Source organism: Penicillium robsamsonii (assembly GCF_028829455.1).
Source record: "Penicillium robsamsonii strain IBT 29466 chromosome Unknown utg000005l_segment0_segment0, whole genome shotgun sequence".
Taxonomy (NCBI): Eukaryota; Fungi; Ascomycota; class Eurotiomycetes; order Eurotiales; family Aspergillaceae; genus Penicillium; species Penicillium robsamsonii.
This window is the reverse complement of record NW_026643223.1, coordinates 307,093-324,596: the sequence shown is the minus strand read 5'-3', so window position 1 is coordinate 324,596 and position 17,504 is coordinate 307,093. Positions and strand designations below refer to the sequence as shown.

General features: G+C 48.7%; 9 protein-coding genes across 9 annotated transcripts; 3 read left to right on the top strand and 6 right to left on the bottom strand.

The window, feature by feature from the left end:
* Positions 1 to 153: 153 nt before the first annotated feature.
* N7447_008149 (Gfo/Idh/MocA family protein) lies at positions 154 to 1,455 on the bottom strand (the record flags this gene model as incomplete). The annotated part of the gene is made up of 1 exon (XM_057232411.1): positions 154 to 1,455. The coding sequence occupies one exon, from the start codon at positions 1,453 to 1,455 to the stop codon at positions 154 to 156; it is 1,302 nt and encodes a 433-aa protein (XP_057081953.1).
* Positions 1,456 to 2,578: 1,123 nt separating this feature from the next.
* On the bottom strand, positions 2,579 to 3,468 carry N7447_008148 (uncharacterized protein; the record flags this gene model as incomplete). The annotated part of the gene is made up of 3 exons (XM_057232410.1): positions 2,579 to 3,103; positions 3,267 to 3,410; positions 3,463 to 3,468. 3 exons carry the CDS (start codon positions 3,466 to 3,468, stop codon positions 2,579 to 2,581), a joined length of 675 nt encoding a protein of 224 aa, XP_057081952.1.
* A 466-nt stretch (positions 3,469 to 3,934) lies between these two features.
* Positions 3,935 to 5,841, bottom strand: nop58 (RNA-processing protein NOP58; the record flags this gene model as incomplete). The annotated part of the gene is made up of 3 exons (XM_057232409.1): positions 3,935 to 5,376; positions 5,438 to 5,598; positions 5,717 to 5,841. 3 exons carry the CDS (start codon positions 5,839 to 5,841, stop codon positions 3,935 to 3,937), a joined length of 1,728 nt encoding a protein of 575 aa, XP_057081951.1.
* A 265-nt stretch (positions 5,842 to 6,106) lies between these two features.
* Positions 6,107 to 7,406, top strand: N7447_008146 (H(+)-transporting V0 sector ATPase subunit d; the record flags this gene model as incomplete). Its single annotated transcript, XM_057232408.1, has 4 exons — positions 6,107 to 6,164; positions 6,220 to 6,308; positions 6,385 to 7,274; positions 7,323 to 7,406. The coding sequence occupies exons 1-4, from the start codon at positions 6,133 to 6,135 to the stop codon at positions 7,404 to 7,406; spliced, it is 1,095 nt and encodes a 364-aa protein (XP_057081950.1). The 5' UTR covers positions 6,107 to 6,132.
* Positions 7,407 to 7,897: 491 nt separating this feature from the next.
* Positions 7,898 to 8,596, bottom strand: N7447_008145 (HAD family hydrolase; the record flags this gene model as incomplete). Its single annotated transcript, XM_057232407.1, has 1 exon — positions 7,898 to 8,596. One exon carries the CDS (start codon positions 8,594 to 8,596, stop codon positions 7,898 to 7,900), a length of 699 nt encoding a protein of 232 aa, XP_057081949.1.
* A 431-nt stretch (positions 8,597 to 9,027) lies between these two features.
* N7447_008144 (Transcriptional coactivator/pterin dehydratase) lies at positions 9,028 to 10,094 on the top strand (the record flags this gene model as incomplete). The annotated part of the gene is made up of 3 exons (XM_057232406.1): positions 9,028 to 9,819; positions 9,875 to 9,937; positions 9,996 to 10,094. The coding sequence occupies 3 exons, from the start codon at positions 9,028 to 9,030 to the stop codon at positions 10,092 to 10,094; spliced, it is 954 nt and encodes a 317-aa protein (XP_057081948.1).
* A 29-nt stretch (positions 10,095 to 10,123) lies between these two features.
* N7447_008143 (putative MFS monocarboxylate transporter (Mct)) lies at positions 10,124 to 11,589 on the bottom strand (the record flags this gene model as incomplete). The annotated part of the gene is made up of 4 exons (XM_057232405.1): positions 10,124 to 10,571; positions 10,627 to 11,192; positions 11,249 to 11,373; positions 11,439 to 11,589. The coding sequence occupies 4 exons, from the start codon at positions 11,587 to 11,589 to the stop codon at positions 10,124 to 10,126; spliced, it is 1,290 nt and encodes a 429-aa protein (XP_057081947.1).
* A 1,240-nt stretch (positions 11,590 to 12,829) lies between these two features.
* N7447_008142 (uncharacterized protein) lies at positions 12,830 to 14,254 on the top strand (the record flags this gene model as incomplete). The annotated part of the gene is made up of 1 exon (XM_057232404.1): positions 12,830 to 14,254. The coding sequence occupies one exon, from the start codon at positions 12,830 to 12,832 to the stop codon at positions 14,252 to 14,254; it is 1,425 nt and encodes a 474-aa protein (XP_057081946.1).
* Positions 14,255 to 15,819: 1,565 nt separating this feature from the next.
* N7447_008141 (ribose phosphate diphosphokinase subunit PRS5) lies at positions 15,820 to 17,207 on the bottom strand (the record flags this gene model as incomplete). Its single annotated transcript, XM_057232403.1, has 3 exons — positions 15,820 to 15,876; positions 15,930 to 16,253; positions 16,308 to 17,207. The coding sequence occupies 3 exons, from the start codon at positions 17,205 to 17,207 to the stop codon at positions 15,820 to 15,822; spliced, it is 1,281 nt and encodes a 426-aa protein (XP_057081945.1).
* Between the last annotated feature and the right edge of the window lie 297 nt (positions 17,208 to 17,504).

The following is a 17,504-nucleotide window of genomic DNA, read 5'->3' as shown; positions in this document are numbered from 1 at the left end:
TCGGCAAAAAAATAATATGTGCATTAGCCAAAATTGTTCTACAAGGTTGTCTTGCCAATTGTTAGTTCATAAGCAAAATTCTATTCAAATATTTGTATTGCAGAAACAAACGTTTCTATGGAGCCACTAGTCAATATAGAAAACCGACATTATTCAAGGGAGGTCGAGAATATCTTTGACGTTTACCACCTGTCCAGTACGGATCGAGCGATTGGCTGCGACACCGGTCAGAATAGAAGCCGCGCCATCAATATGACTGGCAGCTCTCATGTACTCATCGGGCTCATCTTCTCCGAAAAGATCACGAAGCAGCACATTATCACCTCCTCCGTGCCCACCTGCACCTTGCACAATCTCAATCTTGCGCGGCTCTTGGAACAGTGGTCGCAGAAGGAGAGTTATATCTTCAGCGGCGCCTTCTAGCGACTGCTCTCCACCAGAGTTCACATAGCTGCTCTCGACAATCTCCGCCTCTAGTCTACCGCCTGTTCCGTTAAAGCTGACACGGAACCCCTCCCAGGGGGCATACGCAGTGAGAGAGTAGGTCAAGACTGCGCTGTTCTCGTATCGAACAAGCACGTTCATCGTGTCTTCGATGCTGATTCCATCGCCAAAGACACTTTGATCACGGAAGTAGCCATCTTCATGCTCCGCGTCCAGGTAGAGGGACTTTAACTGAGGGTTTTCGTCTAGATGCAGTGCAAAGGGATCATTCCTAGCAACCTCGCTGCCATGAGCCCTCGAGTAGAATTCGGTCACACCCCGCTCCTCGGCGTTCTTCTTCCCGTAGAATTTGAGGTCTCCCTGTGCGTACACTGTCTTCGGTCGAGATTGCAGCCAGAAGTTGATCAAATCGAAATGATGGGTTGATTTATGAACCAAAAGGCCGCCGCTGTTCCGAGCATCACGATGCCAACGTCGGAAGTAGTCTGCACCGTGGGACGTGTTAAGCATCCACTCAAAGTGAATGCTTGTAACGGTACCAATTGCGCCGGATCGAATGACTTCAAAGATTTTCGTGTTATGCGGCGCGTATCGGTAGTTGAAGGTGACCCTAACCCTCCTGTTGGTACGATCGACAGCCGAAAGGATCTCATTGCATTGCGGTACATCAATGGTCATTGGCTTTTCAGTAATCACATTGCAGCCAAGCTCCAAGGCACGAACAATATAGGTGTGATGGGTACGGTCGATGGTAGTAACGATAACCTCGTCTGGCTTGGTTTCCTTGATCATGAGATCGAAATCGGCAGCGAGATACGTCGGGACTGGTTCATGACCCAAGGCCTCGATCTTGGCTTTTGCATAGTTGAGTCGAGTCTGGTTGGTATCGCAGATTGCAACGAGAGTGCTGGTATTCTTGAAATCCTTTGCAATGCTCGTGTAGAACAGAGCCGATCTTCCACCAGTGCCGATCAGCGCATAGCGCTTTTTCTGCGTGACAATATCACCCATGTTCGGATATCCTGGACACAGGGGTTGAAGTAATTAAGATATTCGGAGCACGCAGCAGTGTCGAGTTAGAATAAATAAGGTCTACGCGTTATAGCTTGATGTTTGGCTATATACTTGGCGGGTCTACACTAGGGCAGCGGGGAAGCCATAACATGAGTTATAAGCCCAATACAAGAAATCAAAATCATATCCCAGCCCATTCGCATTTCTTTCCGATTCGGAAATGTGCACAATTGGTGGAAAAAATTATGTCCAAATTGTCAGATGACTCCCTCATGTCTGCGGGCTCGGTAATACCGGCCTATAGGTACGCGAAGGCCTAAGGGTGCTCTCGGCAGGGGTTGGGGGCCACCAGGGTTGTGGTAAGCTCTTGAGAATATTTATGGTAAGAAATCGAGAGCATCAACCTTTCCGAGTCCAGAATAAAAGCAATCAGTCTCTAGATAGATGCTACGAGTAAGAAGCTAGAAGAGGGAGAGATCAGGGAGCAAACAACCTTGTAAATTCGTATGTATGCCCATGCTTTACTCTAACATTTAGGCTCTAAATATACGGCCAATCCATTTTATCATTCATTCATTGCCAGTTTCAGTTCATTAATAGCCTCTTTCTGCCCACTTATAGTTCAAAAAGACCCAGATTAAGGGCTGAGCTACACACTTGGCCCGAGTACGGCCCGAGCTCAAGATTCATGTGGGAAGACGTTTATGCATGTATGCGTGAAATAGGAACTTGAGTCGAGGCAGTGAGTAAATTAATGAAGGCGTTTTAGAATAAAGGACAAGTACTAGCACATCCGGCATATTGATTGGTCTGTGGTTGATGCAGAGATGGAGGTAACGTTAAAATCAATGAACATTGGCACTAAGTCCAGGCCCTTGCTCGGGAATGTCTGGATACCGATGCCAAAGGCTGGATATTACCACATTGGGATATCGAGAACATACAAAACCTAAACAAGCAATTGCAGGACATGTACATTCAGCGAATAGCTGGCGAGAAAACTCCGGAGGAAGTGAAGGCAATTTGGCCTTTCCCATTGTGAATATGCCGTGGAGGTTTGAAATAGACTGGTTTCTTTCTTGATTCTTGATACCAAATATTGATGGAACTATCCAACTTCTCACCCTTTCACATTCTCATAATCGGCTGTAAGAGTTTCCTTAATGATAGCCAAAATAGCCTTGACATCTTCATCAGAAAGTCTGAGCTCCCGCTCTTCAATGACACCATCCATCAACACCACCGCAGTATAATCTTCCTCCTCTTCCCCTTCACCCTCCCCTTCGCCGTCTACTTCCATCGCCTCTCCATTGGCACCTTCCTCCCCAGCTTCCTCGGTAGCAGGATTACTGCTCAGTCCCACCCCGAGATTCAGGATCATAACAACCTCGGCTTTGGTCAGTCCGTAGGGCTGTAGGCGGATTACTAGGTCCCGGAGGGCGGTGTCCATGGGTGTTGTTTCTGTGGAGGGGATTGGTGGGGGCAGGGAATTAGCATCTGCCTCTGTATCTGCTGGATTTGAAGTTCGCAGTGTGCCGGTCATTGCGGCTTGCGATTGTGATTTCGACTGGGAGGAGGAAGGGCGGGCTGTGTAGCGGGGGTATCGTAAGAGATGGGGGGAGAGACGGCTTGCATAGTTGTGAATCTGGAAGAGTTAATAGGGTGTTTCTCTTCTATCGTTGGTCTCTTGGTATCTGGTTTGCGAGCTGAGGTTTGGTCGACTCCGCTCCACGCTGGGGTCCGTGGTATAGTTGCACTAGGCCACAATACCCCGTGTATAATGAAAAGGACAATATAGGATTTCTCACCTCTTTAACCACTGTGTTATGGTCTCTAAGATCCGGGCTCGGTGCCCAGTTCCCCGAACTTGGCGGTGGTCGGCGGGGTGGATTGGAGGTCAGATAGGCCAGGACCTCGACATTGGTCAGGACGGCGGTTTGAGGGTCAATGATCTAGATGATTTTGTTAGGAGTATTCCTGAGCTTCGACTAGAATATATCTTACCCTCATTTTGTGTGTGGAATGTGGAAAGATAGACTGGAGCAAATAGGTGACTGGACTGGAGAAAGGAAAATTGTTTGAACTGCCGGCAGAAATTAGGCGGTGTCTTTATCTACCTGCATATCTAGGCCAAATCGGGAATTGTAGAGGCAAAGCAACGGAGATGAGGCTTGAGATGAGGCTTGAAAGGAGGATTTTATGGACATTTGAGACTACAATATGCGAAGCATGACTACAACTTCATAATCCAGTACTGAAGTATGAACAGATTATTCCAGCTAAAACTGTACTGCCTTGTTCCTAACGAGCACCCTCTGCGCCAGTGAAAGACCGGAGATCAACCTAAAATGCCCCAAAACATGCGAGCGACAGGAAGATTGCAACAAAAAAAAACAGAAATGAAAAAAGGTGTGATATCATACAGATCCCAGGAAAGCCATCCGGTCACATTGCACAAACTTTTGAAAACATACGCTTACTCTCCCTTGGACTTCTTCTTCTTCTTCTTCTCGTCCTCGTCCTCGGAACGCTTGCGCTTCTTTCCATCGTCCTTGCTGGCCTTCTTGGAATCCTTCTTGGACTTCTTCAGGTCCTTCTTGCTGACTGAGGTGGGGTTGCCTTCTTTATCGAAGGTGATCTCGCCACGCTCGAGCTTCCGCTCGTATCGCTTAACGCTGAGACCAGCCTTAGCAGCCAATGCCTCAATGTCGGTCTTCTTGGACTTGGACTTCTTGGGAGCCTCATCCTCGGACTCATCAGAATCCTCAGCCTCCTCATCAGAGTCAGCATCGGCCATCTCCTCATCCTCAACCTCCTCAACAAGCTTCTTCTGCTTCTTATCCTTCTGGGCGGTAGCAGGCTCCTCAGAGGCCAGGGCATCGGCATCGGGGTTGTACTTGCGGGCTTCCTTCAGGTCGAACTTCTCGGCGGCACCGCTAGGGGCAATGGCAACACCACGGGGCTTAATGGGCTTGCCCTCCATACCGGCAAGCTTGCGCTCAAGGTTGAAGCGAGCCTCGGTACCAAGAGCGGCCTTGTCCTCCTCGGTGGCATCGTCGCTCCACTCGGCGAGGGAGTCGACACGGATACCCAGAGAGGCCTTGGCGGCGAGGATACGGGCCATCTTACCCTTGTTGCGGCCAGTGGCCTGGCCGATCAAAGAAGCGTGGTAGATCAGACCGTACTTGGGAGTATCGTGCTTAGTCTTGAGGGCACGGAAAAGGGCCTTCTCGGCACCCAGAATCTGGATGGTACTGGCGGGGCTCTTAGACAAGCTGGTAAGGCTGCCAGCGTGGGCAATCAGGCGGGCACCAACGAGATCACCGACAAGGGCAGTGAGGTTGGGTGCAATGGCGTTCATGCGGGAAGTGAGGTAGCTAGCAAGCTGGGCGCGGTACTCGTAGAAACCAACGACCTGCTCAGCGAGAGCCTGAATGTTCTCCAGATCATCCTCGCTGATCTCGGTACCCATGGAGCGATCGGCAGCAGCCTTAACAGCACCCTCAATCTCCTCAGGGAGAATCTCAGCAAGATCGGCGGACTCCCAGTTGGAGCGCATACCCATCTTCAGAACGAGCTTGGCGTAGGCAATGTTGTCATTGAGGATCTTAGCCAGCTCGGGGAAGTGCCATCCGTACCATTCCTTCACACGCATAGCGTAGGTGTTCAACTCCTTGTCAAGATCATCGAGCAGACTGATGGCCTGGACGATCATAGTGTCGATCTTGTCGGGGGAGAACTTGAGCTTGTGACGGGCGAGAGAGTGGGACAGACCAAGAGACATGGTGGACATATCACTGGGGGCAAGGCCGGGAATGAGGGTGGTGAGGTGCTCACGGATGGCACGGAAGATGTCGTTGGTGCTGGAGTCAGCAATCAACTGGATGTCAAGACCGGGAAGCTTGCTGATGGAGTTTCCTATTCACAGCCACAGTCAGCACACATGATTGTGGGAAGAGATTTTAATCGATTGACCTACCGAGCTTGGTATCGGCAACGGCGAGGGAGACCTTCTTCTCATCCTTAATTCCGTCAAGAAGCGAGGCCAGGGCGGGGGTGACCTTGCCCTCCATGATGGAGGCAGCCTCCTCCAAAGCTGAGGCAGCACTGTCGAACTTCTGGAAACTCTTCAGCTTGAGACTAGAGGGTCCGTTAGTGACATTGTCCTCGATAACGATTTTTTTGCGCCTCTTCAGCGAGTCCGTTCATTCCCACTCAAATTTTTATTTGACGGAATTGGAAGACACAATCGACGTACAGGTTGGAAACACCCTCGGCGGTGGAAGCCTCCTCGGCGATATCATCACGCTTGAGGAGCTTCTTGTCCTTGGCCTTCAGCAGGGCATAGCCCGCGCTGGTCTCAGTAAGGATGAAAAGCGTCATGGTGCGCAGCCACGGCGTTTAGGATCGAAAAAATAACAGGAAAGAAATGATCTAATCAAAGCGAACGAGAAACCGAACTGAGGAAATGGTGGAAAAAATAATTAGCGTAGGGCGTCGGCCACCGGTGTCGTTGGAGAAATTGAATCTAAATTTGCACGGAAGAAAAAAAGTTGAAAAGCGGGTGCCACGAGTGGCTTAGCCGTGTGGCTAGTGCATGACTAAGCTATATGCGTGTTCAAGGACGGATGGAGCTACAGCTGTGTCTCTCCAATCATCTTCTCCACATTCACCATGGAGGGCCTATTCTTTAATGTTAACGGCGGGTATGTGGTCTACTGTCTTTGCTTGGTCCGAATAGCCCGTTGTTGACTCTCTTAGATATGTCGAGGGCATTGTTCGCGGCTATCGGAACAGCCTGTTGACCAGCCAGAACTATTCCAACCTCACTCAATGTGAGACAATTGATGGTACGTTTTATTGATCCCCCTAACTCTGTTGTAGTCTCTATTGCTGCATATTGATTCTGACCGTCACATCCAATAGATGTCAAGCTCCAGCTTGCTCCCTCATATGGCGATTTCCTTGCCTCTCTTCCCCCCAACCCCTCCACCTCCGATCTGGCAAGCCGGATGACCGATAAACTGGTGTCTGAATTCAAGTACCTTATCGCACAGGCGACAGGCTCATCTGCCAGGTTCCTCGAATACATGACATACGGATACATGATCGATAACATTGCCCTGTTGATCACAGGCACTCTGCATGAACGAGACACCCGGGAACTTTTGGAGCGATGCCACCCACTAGGATGGTTTGAGACACTTCCTGTGCTGTGCGTGGCGACAAATATCGAGGAACTGTACAACTCGGTACTGATCGAGACCCCACTGGCCGCCTACTTCAAGGGCAGCCTTAGCCACCAAGACTTGGACGAGCTGAACATCGAGATCGTTCGCAACACCCTCTACAAGAACTACTTGGAGGACTTCTACAATTTCATCAACACCCACCCCGACTTCAGCGGGACACCAACACAAGATGTCATGGCGGAGATTCTGCAGTTCGAGGCGGACCGTCGTGCAATCAATATTACTCTCAACTCCTTTGGCACCGAGCTGTCCAAGCTCGAGCGGAGGAAATTGTACCCGGAGTTCGGTAATCTGTACCCCGAAGGCAGTCTCATGCTTTCCCGCGCGGAGGATGTCGAGGGTGTGGCCTTAGCTGTAAGCGCTGTGGCCGATTACAAGACGTTCTTTGATGCCGTGGGTCTAAGCCAAGGCGGCGGCGGTCTCGGTGGTATGGGTGGAGGTCCGGCAGATGGGAAGAGTTTAGAGGATCTTTTCTACCAAAAGGAGATGGATCTGTCAAAGCTGGTTTTCACCCGTCAATTCACTCCGGCTGTGGTGTATGCCTGGATGAAGTTGAAGGAGCAGGTAAGCATCTCACAACCACCTATCTATTCTCATACTAATACCGCCTAGGAAATCCGAAACGTTACCTGGATCTCGGAATGCATTGCTCAGAACCAGAAAGAGAGAATCGGAAACTTCATCTCCGTTTTCTAAGCTCGACTCTGGCCCTCTATGATCTGTTTTCCCACCTCTTTGTACTTACCCATCTTCCTGGCTGGTATTTTGCTTTGGTTGCCAGCCGCTTTTCGTTGTATCGAGTACCCAGTTTGTTCTTTAATGTGAGCGCATCGACCTCTTTTTCCTTGATCGGGACAATCTGGTCATCTTTGATTTCGGCTGTGTTCCTTTTTTTTTTCTCGTATGAGGCGTTTGGCATGTTCGTGACCTTATCCTTGCATAGAAGGACAAAATACAGATATTTATTTTGTTATAGAGACTTTCCTATTTGAGCTGCTTTTCGCAAAGTGTGGCTCAAGGGTAAATGTCAGCACGATCGTGTGTAGAATACAGCATGGGGATACTATGCTTACACTCCCCGTACATCTACATCGAACAATTAAGACTGTAGACCCCCGGCCAAGCTAATAACCAATTCTATGTGTATATAAAAGTGTGCATAGTGACGGATCGTGAACTAAGGTTCCTTAGGCTTTTACAATCCCCACAACCTCCCCCAAAGAATCAACCACAAAATCCGGCTTCAACTCCTCACAAGCCTTCTGGTCTCCGTACCCATACTGACACCAGCAGACCTTGCTTTTAATATTCCTTGCGAACTGAATATCCGCCACCGTATCACCCACCACCAACACCCTCTCCGAGTCAACCTCCTCCATCCCATATCTCTCCCTCAAGACAGGAATCAGAACATCCACAAAGCTAGCAGGATCCGGCTTGCGCTTTGCCCCGGGGGTCTTATCGCCGATGATTAAATCTTCGGGCACGTAGCCATCCAGATCATTCCGCTCCAGCGCCGTTTTCACAGCGGCTACACCCTTGTTACTCACAATGGCGATGGGGATCTTGTGGGCATTGAGTTCGGTCAAGAGATCCTTGGCGCCGGGAAAGGCTTTGATGAGTAATTGGCCGTGAATGGCATAGAGAGCGCGGTATTTTTCAATCCATTCGTTCTCAGCGGTCGAAGTGAATTCGGCCGGGGTGGGATGTAGGGCTTTGAAGGTATCCGCTAGGCCGGCTCCGCTGGCGATCAGACGGTGGATTTCGGATTGGGGAGGGCTGTGCGTAGGAAGGAGGGCATCGAAGGTGAGTTTGATGGTTTGGGAGATGGATTCATGTGTATCGAAGAGGGTGCCGTCGAAGTCGAAGATTGCGAGGGCTATCATTTTGATGAGGGTGTTTAGAGTAAAATGGTTGGTATGAAGTTGGATATAACAGTTTAAAGAAGCTGGAGTACTTAACCTAGTGAACTACCCTAGAAAGATCTGCGTAATGGATTAGAATACTCTACTCCGTACCAAGTCAGGGATTCTGCAGTAGCGTAGTTACGTGGCTCATGCAGCTAATGTGATGTTACATTGAGATAGTGTAGATACGAACTACATGCGGGTTTATAATAATAATAATAATGACTTCTTGCCACAATGCAGGACCAAGTAATCTAGTCTTGCCTCTGCGGACTAGGTGTAAGATGCAATAAGATCTACCTGCCTACATAAAGCCTAGCACCTATATATACTAACAATCGCCTCCTCACGAAGTTAATATAACCATCTATACTTCAACTCATACACATTCTAGATCCCCCATTTTTTATATGCAAACAGAAGAAAAGATGGTTGTCCCAGCTCCCATCATCGAGCTCCCTCAAACCCCAACCCTCACCACTTTAATGGCCACCTTCTGCTCTCCTTCCTCCACTCCCAAGATCATGCAAGACACAATCCACGCCTTAACTCACGAGATTATTTCCGCAGCCAAGTCTAAAGACAAAACCCTCACCCAATCACCCACAACAATGATCCCCATTCTCCGTGGAGCCTTGCCCATGTTCGTGGCTGCACAGCCCCTCCTCCCCGCAACCTCGTGCATTCTAGCCCGCTGCAGTAAGACAAAAGGCACACAGGATGTGGTGGTGGACTGGCTAGGCCGACGACCGTTCCCGCCGGAGTCTGATGACGGGAAGATTGTGGTTCTCGATACGATCATTGCTACTGGTGATACAGTCGTCAAGCTTTGCGAGGAACTGTGGGAGATGAGTGGGGAGCAGCCAAGGTCGGTTGTAGTACTGTGTACGTATGCAGCGCCCGAAGCATTGGAAAGGGTAGCATGTTGTCCGGTGGTGGAGTATGTCGTTGTTGGAAGACGGGCTGAAAAGTGCGATGAGAGAGGGTATCTGGTTCCGTACACGAATGGGGATATAGGTGATAAGATCTACGGAGTGGGCAGTAAGAAAGCGAAGCCCGTTGTTGCGGAGGGAGAGGATGCAGAGAGTGTCTTGTCCGGGGTGCAGAGCTTACTGATTGAGAATGGGGGATTGTGGAAATTGACGGAGGATGGATTGGCCATTGAACGGGAGATTCAGTTCTCCGGATTTAAAGAGGCTTGGGTGAGTTTTATTACTGGATATTGGAATGTCCTCGCTGACTAGGAAACAACTCAAGGCCTTTATGGAACAGGTTGCAGATACAGCGGCTAAGCATCGCCATCATCCCGAATGGACAAATGTATGTCGCTTTGAGCTTTTTTTTTACGTTCGAATTGTCTTGCTGATGGTTATTGAAGGTTTATAACAAGGTCTCCATCCGTTGGACGACTCACCACCCGAAAGGTTTGACCAACCTGGATGTTGTCATGGCTCAGCTCTGTGATACCTACGTATAGAAATTCCCTATTTTATTCTTTGTCTGTATTTAGACCTTTTGTGTGATAGACAGTCCTGCAAGTGCCGCTCTCGCTGCAATGAAGAAGAATACACTTGCTACCATCATTGCACCCCCAAATACCTGTAATCCCCAGTAGGTCCCGTTTTGTCTGCTCAAGATTGCTCCCGCAATGGGACTTCCTGTGAGCGATGCAATACTGATGCAAGTAAATAAAACGCCCTGACGAACACCGATCTTGGTCACGTCGGACGAGATCTGGCCTAGTAAGGCGGGTACCATTCCCACAAAGGCACCCGATGCAAACCCATATAACATGCTAAATACAACATAGATGGCCGCATTTCCTGGAGAGAGGAGTGTTCCTGGAAGCCAGAGGGCTAGGATAACGGCGGCGGACAAGGCGCACATGGAAATCATGACGTTGAATCGGCCCAGTTTATCCCCTAGGTACCCTGGTAGAATTCGACCAGGGAGACTGCAGAATAGTTTAGCTTGGCCCTAGACTTCTCGCCAAGCCAAGATGTACTCACCTGGCGGCATTAAGTATAGTCAACAAGTACCCAGCTAGATCGCGGTTGATTCCATCATCCTGAGCCTCTAAAACGATATAGCTGATTGGCACAAACATGGCGAAGAATCCACAACAGGATGCCAGCATAAGCAAGACAAACGGTACCTCCGAAAGTGGACTCATATAATCACTCAGCTTCACTGGCCGGGGAACGTTCTGAATTCTCGATCGGACAGTCACGTTGGCAATTATCAGGAGTGCAAGGACGATGAATCCAGAAATACGCAGAGACCATCCGAACCCAATAGTAGGCAAGAGCCGAGACAGCAGGATTGGGAAGACAACACCGCCCAGTGACGAGCCGCTGGAAACGATTCCAAAAGCCAAGGCACGGCGTTTCTCGAACCATGTCGCGGTACAGGAAAGTGCGGACGAAAAGACGAAGCTTGCACCAAGGGGACTGCAGATTCCTTGGGCTAGCAGAAATTGATAGTACTCCGTCGATATGGAAGTCATCATAATACCAAAGACGTGAAGACATGTCCCAGCAAGAAGGAGCCACTTTGGGCCATAGTTATCGAATATCTGAAAGAAAAAAGATTAACATGTATACGTCCTAGGCTTGGTGGGGCGAAATTCACTCTTCCAGTGACAAGTCCAGCCGCAAAGAGTACAAATGGCTCCAAAGATAAAATCCAAGAGATGCTGGACGCTGAATAAGAATGTAATTGATTGTCCTGGTAGTACTCCTGAAAAATGCCAATGGCTAGGGTAAATCGTATTAGATTATCGGTTGGCATGGGAAATACGACAACTAGGGAGGAATCTCACCATTTACCCAGCCAAAAGCGCAAAATAGACAGCACCATGCTCCAAGCACGACTGTCCAAGCGCGAAGTCCATGATCCAACTTTCCCCGTTCAACTAGATCCTCCTCACTTCTAGAGACATCCACCGTGGTTTTCGATTCCATGGTTGCCATTTCTAGAGCAAATCCGGCTCTTGAGACGAGGTCTCGAGCAGAAAGGAGAGGAAAGATGATAGAAGATGAATTTTTCAAGGATAAAAACTATATCGGAGTTAAGGACCCCCTATCTACTTCCCTAGGAGCCTCCATGTGACTCAGATAATAATATCCCTAAGTACCAACACGAGGTGATGAAAAATCGGGATTCCAATGTTTTGTCGGTTGCATTACTACAGCAACGGATCATAGAAGCAAGGAGAAAGCTACATGCAATTCTTCTCTAACAAACTTCCTTTTGCCACAGACATGACTTGAAATTGGGTACACTTCCACGGTGAGACATGATTTCTCTCGAAATAAAAGAGGCTTGAAACTATGCCGGGATCAGCATCCTTCGACATTAAAATTACCGAGATTATCCATTTGCTTATAAATGCACTCTGGTACACCCGTGGACATGTACTCCTCTTTCTAAGTATTATCACTAGTATGAAGATATCGGTTCCAGATGACACTAAAACGTGGACATTGTAAGTACAGCAGAGTTACATCGCACGGAACCAACCTAACCAATTGAATAACAAGGATTCAAGTGTTTTCAGGTCTATACGGAGTACTCCGTACTCCATAATTAGATAAGACGGACGATCTATGATCTCTAATTTTACCTAACAGAAAGACGATGCATACAGAGTAGGCAGATGGTTGCCTCCCAAAAGGGCTACCTCGAGCTAAGAACTTGCCAGAATTGAATATATTCCTTTCTCAACAACAGATTGATAGACATACCTCCCCCGTAAATGACTTCCTTTAAGATAGATATCTACTATGTGGTATTTTGAATTGTTTTCGTGTTCCATAAAAAAAATAATGGTCCGAGTACAATAATGAATGGATTCACCCTATATTTTGTATATAATCCTTATGATGACATAGTACTCCAAAGAAAAACGGGGAGATCTACACGGAGCGGGTGATCTAGACTCATCTTGCCCTATTGTTTCAATCTTACGGGCATACCAATACCTACGTGCAGCTCAAACAAGCGAAGAATGCTACAGCATTGAAGGGATATGCCCATGCAGCTGGTCGCATCCCCTAAATTGTCCTGGTAGGCCAAATCGTGTGAAGTTTCAGGTCTGAAGAAGGATGGAGTGATGTAATTTTACCCCCAAATATAATATAAAAGTGCAAGCAATGAATATCAGTAATGCATTCCAGTAATTCCTGGCTTCGTCGGCTTTTGACACGCACAATGTATTCAATCATCTTGGTCCTGCAAAAGTTTCTAGGTGGATATTTCAAGCCCACGAGCGGTGGACAGCGACCTCAAAACAGAAAGGCACCACCCTGCTGTGTCTCCTTGGATACATCCCTGCATCCATTTGAAGATTTGCCTTCCACCTATGATCCCTCAACTTGGTGGTTAGATGGCCAGGTTTCTACGTATCCCCATTTCCAGGATGGAGAGACAATTCGATATCATGTGAAAGTCATCAAGCATACCCTCTTTCGGTATATTTTGGAAGGATGCAAACTCCTTTTGGAAAGAGCAGACAATCATTCGCTCCTTCCCTCAATGAACCAGCACGAGTTACTTTGGAAAGCAGCAATCTCCGTCCACAAATATGGGGTTTTGTATCTAGCCGCTCGCTGGGAGTGCCGAGAAGACTTCCTGCCAACGGTAGAATCCAACCATCATCTTTTTACAGAAATCGACCTCTTTCTCTCTTCCAATGACAATGCCATTCGTGCTATCAACTATGGTGTCCATCGACTGGTCAATAGTTCCATCTTCACTGTGGACTACCAGACAAGACTCATTCCTCCTACGGCCATATCAGCAATTGGCGTAAGCCACATTGCAGTCCGGGTACGGGATTTCGAGGGAGATAGTGTCCACATGCTAGACAATTCGTCTGCCATTTGGGACCTCCACGATTTCGCCCATCTTTCTGCCGCCTCGGTATCCCCTAGTCTATACGGCTCAAAATACTTCACGCATCTCATTAAGCTCCCATCCGAGCTGACGGCTTTGATCCGCAGCCCCAAAATGAAGACCGCGGACCCTACGCCTCGGTACTCGGATGGAGTTGTCTTCAGTGAGCTTCTCACCATCCTCTTCACATCCGAGATAGAGGCGGTGCAAAAATCGGAGAAGGTGCATACTTATGTATCCCTCACCGATACTTTGGCCAAATACGTTGCAGATTATCTCATGGGGAGGTGTGAGCTGCAGCATCAGACCACGGGTGAAATGCTGACAGTGAAAAATCCCATACGTGCTGTTGAGTTGGCAACCCTAGTGCAGAACAAAGCTTATGAACTGATGGCTAGCGAGATTGAACAGCGGGTGTTCACGAGAGGGGGTCCTGCCGGGGACTCTAGGGATGAACTGGACAGGTTGTCTGCGTTTGAGAAAATTGGATTCCTCGCGGGTTGTCGGAGATGGTTATATTTTGAAATGAGAAATACTATCAAGCACCGCGCCCACAGACTGGCTTATCAAAAGGTGGCTGAGCGCATGCTTGCACCGGAGAATAGGGTCTCGATCACAAGCAATGATTACGTGCTGCTGTCGGGGGTCCTGAAAAGCATTCACTATCAAGGCTGGGAGAGTGATAGAGCGGTAAATCTTTGGCAGATGATCAAAGACATCGAAGTCGATACGCACTGCTAGCTTTTGGACATCGGGTTATTCGTTGAAGTGAATATGTAATGAGATTCTACGATGTCTGCACAAAGGTCGTGATTAGATTTTTCCGGGGCATGGGACGGGCCGGGGATCCGCTGCGGATCCATGTAACATTGGGATGTTCTACCTCAACTACCCTGGGATGTCGAATAGGTCAAAGACAAACTATGACGGCCTGTTGAACTGATCATGAGACCATACCGAATAAACTCAACCCTCCCGTCATCAAGAGAATCAATCCGAGACCAGAGCCATGTCAAGACCGATGAGATACACCCTCCATTCCTGCTGTCAATGGCTCACAGGGCTCGTGGACATTGTACTCCCCGTCTCATTCTGATATACTTCAGTGCAGACAGGGGGATACAAGTTGGCCGTCACCTGGCCGTCACCTCCCTGGCCGCCTTTTTCACGGCCTCGATATTTGCTTGTGTCGCTGAGAATTCCCATGAGCTGTCCGGTGAGCCTACGGAAACTCAATTTCAAGCACGGTTAGAAGACCCAAATGATCCAGGCTGCAATATTTCCCAGGGAACGCATGCCTTCGATGACGTGACTCGAGCACCGCGGAGAAGAGATCGTTGCAAATTTTGCCCAGTGATGAACCAGGAATGCAGTTTACCTACCAATGTAATACATGGGTGCATACCATGCATTTGAAAATAAAGACACATGCTTCCGATGTATGATGGATTTAAAAATGAATGTAGTTTTTTGGTCATATGACTCGAGATCCACGAGCAAGTCAATCTTCCATGTAGACGACTACCTGCGTATGCTCCATTCTAGCTGCTCAAATTCCGCCAATTAGTAGTGCTGACGTGGATAATAGAAAAAGGTGCGCTCTTCAATGGTAGCCTACCCATGGTGACATGGGCCAAGGGAAGTATTGGTTAGTTTCTTTTCTGTGGGACCAATATAGGACCCGGGATACCAATACTGCCGGCAGTGACTTCACAGGGAGTATTGCTCTCCCGATTTTTCGGGAAAGAGAGTGGATGACTGCACTCTTGGGATGTTTAGGGGACCATGAACTCATGTACCTTGAATGCAATAGGTAACAGCAAAATAGAAGGGGGAAGGATTCGAGTACCGAATAGTATCCGGTATAGTATGCAAGGGTTGGGAATCGTGATCAATGAAGAACAGACCGACATGCATGGGCTTCAATATTGGAAAGTCTTACGTCTCCATGAAGTACACAGATCAGCCACATTGATAGTCTAGTCCAAGACCGGCGATTACATGCATGTCGAAAAAATGGAAATTTTCCAATTTCGATTCAACATTCATTGCTCATATGTGCAAATGGCAAATGGTGTGGCAGAGGTAGATAGTATGACAGGAAAATTCGAAACAAAAGTAGAAAAGCCAGCCAAAGCCAGATGAGAGCAAGCGATAGAAATCAAGAATACCAGAACAAATCCAGTGTACCAAGTCTACTGCGAGTCTGGATCTATGGCAAGGGGAATTGAGGTTGAGGGGGTTGTAGAGCAAACATGGAAATTTAGGATATCGGAGAAAAAGAAAAAGAAAAATCTAGACAGCGATCAATCATACTGGAAGAGAACGCTGATACTCTCACCGTGGTGCACACGGCGGATGGCCTGGGGTATAAGTTAGTATATTATGTGGAACGAACCGGACATATTAGACTTACCTCGCCGAAAACGTGGCCGACTTCTAGGACCTCCAGCTTGGGGCACCGGCGCAGGTGCTCAACCTGATCCACGCTGTTGGTCACAATGACCTTGTCAAGGGCACTAGCGTTGATGCGCTCGATAGCATCGCCACTCAAGATACCGTGAGTGACAAGGGCGTATACCTGTGAAGCACCTTCCTTCTTGAGAAGCTTGGCAGCACGGGTGATTGTATTCGAGGTGTCCGCCAGATCATCAATCAAAATGGTAATCCGATCACGGACATCACCAACCAACATCATGGTGGCATTCTGGCGGTCAGTGATCTTGGTGGGGCGGCGCTCCTGGGGGAATTGTTAGCGAAATCACAGGAAAATTCAAGCGCCTGATTAGCTTACCTTGTGGATCAGGGCAAACTCCATCCCCATTTGGTCAGCAATTGCCGTAGCGCGCTTGGCACCTCCGGCATCGGGGCTGACAATGACAGCCTGCTTGTAATTGGGGATGTTGCGCTGAATGTAGCTCTTCAAAAGAGGTCGGCCGTACAGGTTGTCGACCGGGATATCAAAGAATCCCTGGTATTGCGGGTCGTGCAAATCCATGGTAATGATGTGATCGGCACCGGCGCAGGTAAGCAGGTCTGCCACCAGGGTACCAGCCTGAGCAACCCACTGTTTGTAACCAGGACGAGGCTGGAAGGAGTTGATCTTGGAGGAGCTCGCTGTTTCATCGCTGGTGTTGGTCAAGGACTTGAGGGAATCCGCTGTGTCGCTGCGGGGCAGACCGTTGCCCCGCCGCTTCACGGGACTACCAGTGCTATCCTCGATCTGAGCTCTGGCAAGGCCCTTCTGGAGGCTTTCAATTCCATTCATGCCCAGACCTTCGGTTTTTCCACCAGGACCCGGGGTCGGAGGGGTGCTCTCGAATGTGTAGCCATTGGAGTGTTTTCCCCCAACAGATGACTTGACGAGAGGAGCGCCGGCCTTGTCATAAGGAATATCACTCTGGCGAGAGTAAGGGAAAAGAGGGAGGACAGCGGTGACTCGCCGGGCCGAGGCAGTCTTGCAGGCGGAAATGGTGATGAGAAGCTCTAGCAGGTGGTCGTTGACTTTTCCGCCGCCGGATTGGATAATGTAGACATCCTTTTCACGGACGGACTCTTGAATTTCAACTCGAGTCTCACCGACAGCGAATTTCGAGAGCAGAACCTCCGCGGGAGGAATGCCGAGAACACCGCAAATGCTCTCAGTCAACTGAGGGTGGGAGTTACCTCCGATGACGACAAGATTGCGAACCATATTGTCTGTATTTGTAGATATATCGGGTCGTCGGGGTTGGAAGTAGGAAGGATCAAGGAGAAGGACGCTCGATCTGAAGGAAATCAGGATCGGAGGGATTGAGTGGAGGGGGAAAATCTGGGGGCGATCTCAGTGAGCAGTCAAGTAAAAGATAAAGAGAAAAAAAAAATATGAGGGTTCTGGGAATTGAAAACAAATGCTACCTCATGGCGGAGCAAGAATCGAGACTTCGAGGGACAAAGGCATAAAAAAAAAACTGTCGCTGTGAGTCCCGCGATGGGAAAAAAGCCTCTCTGG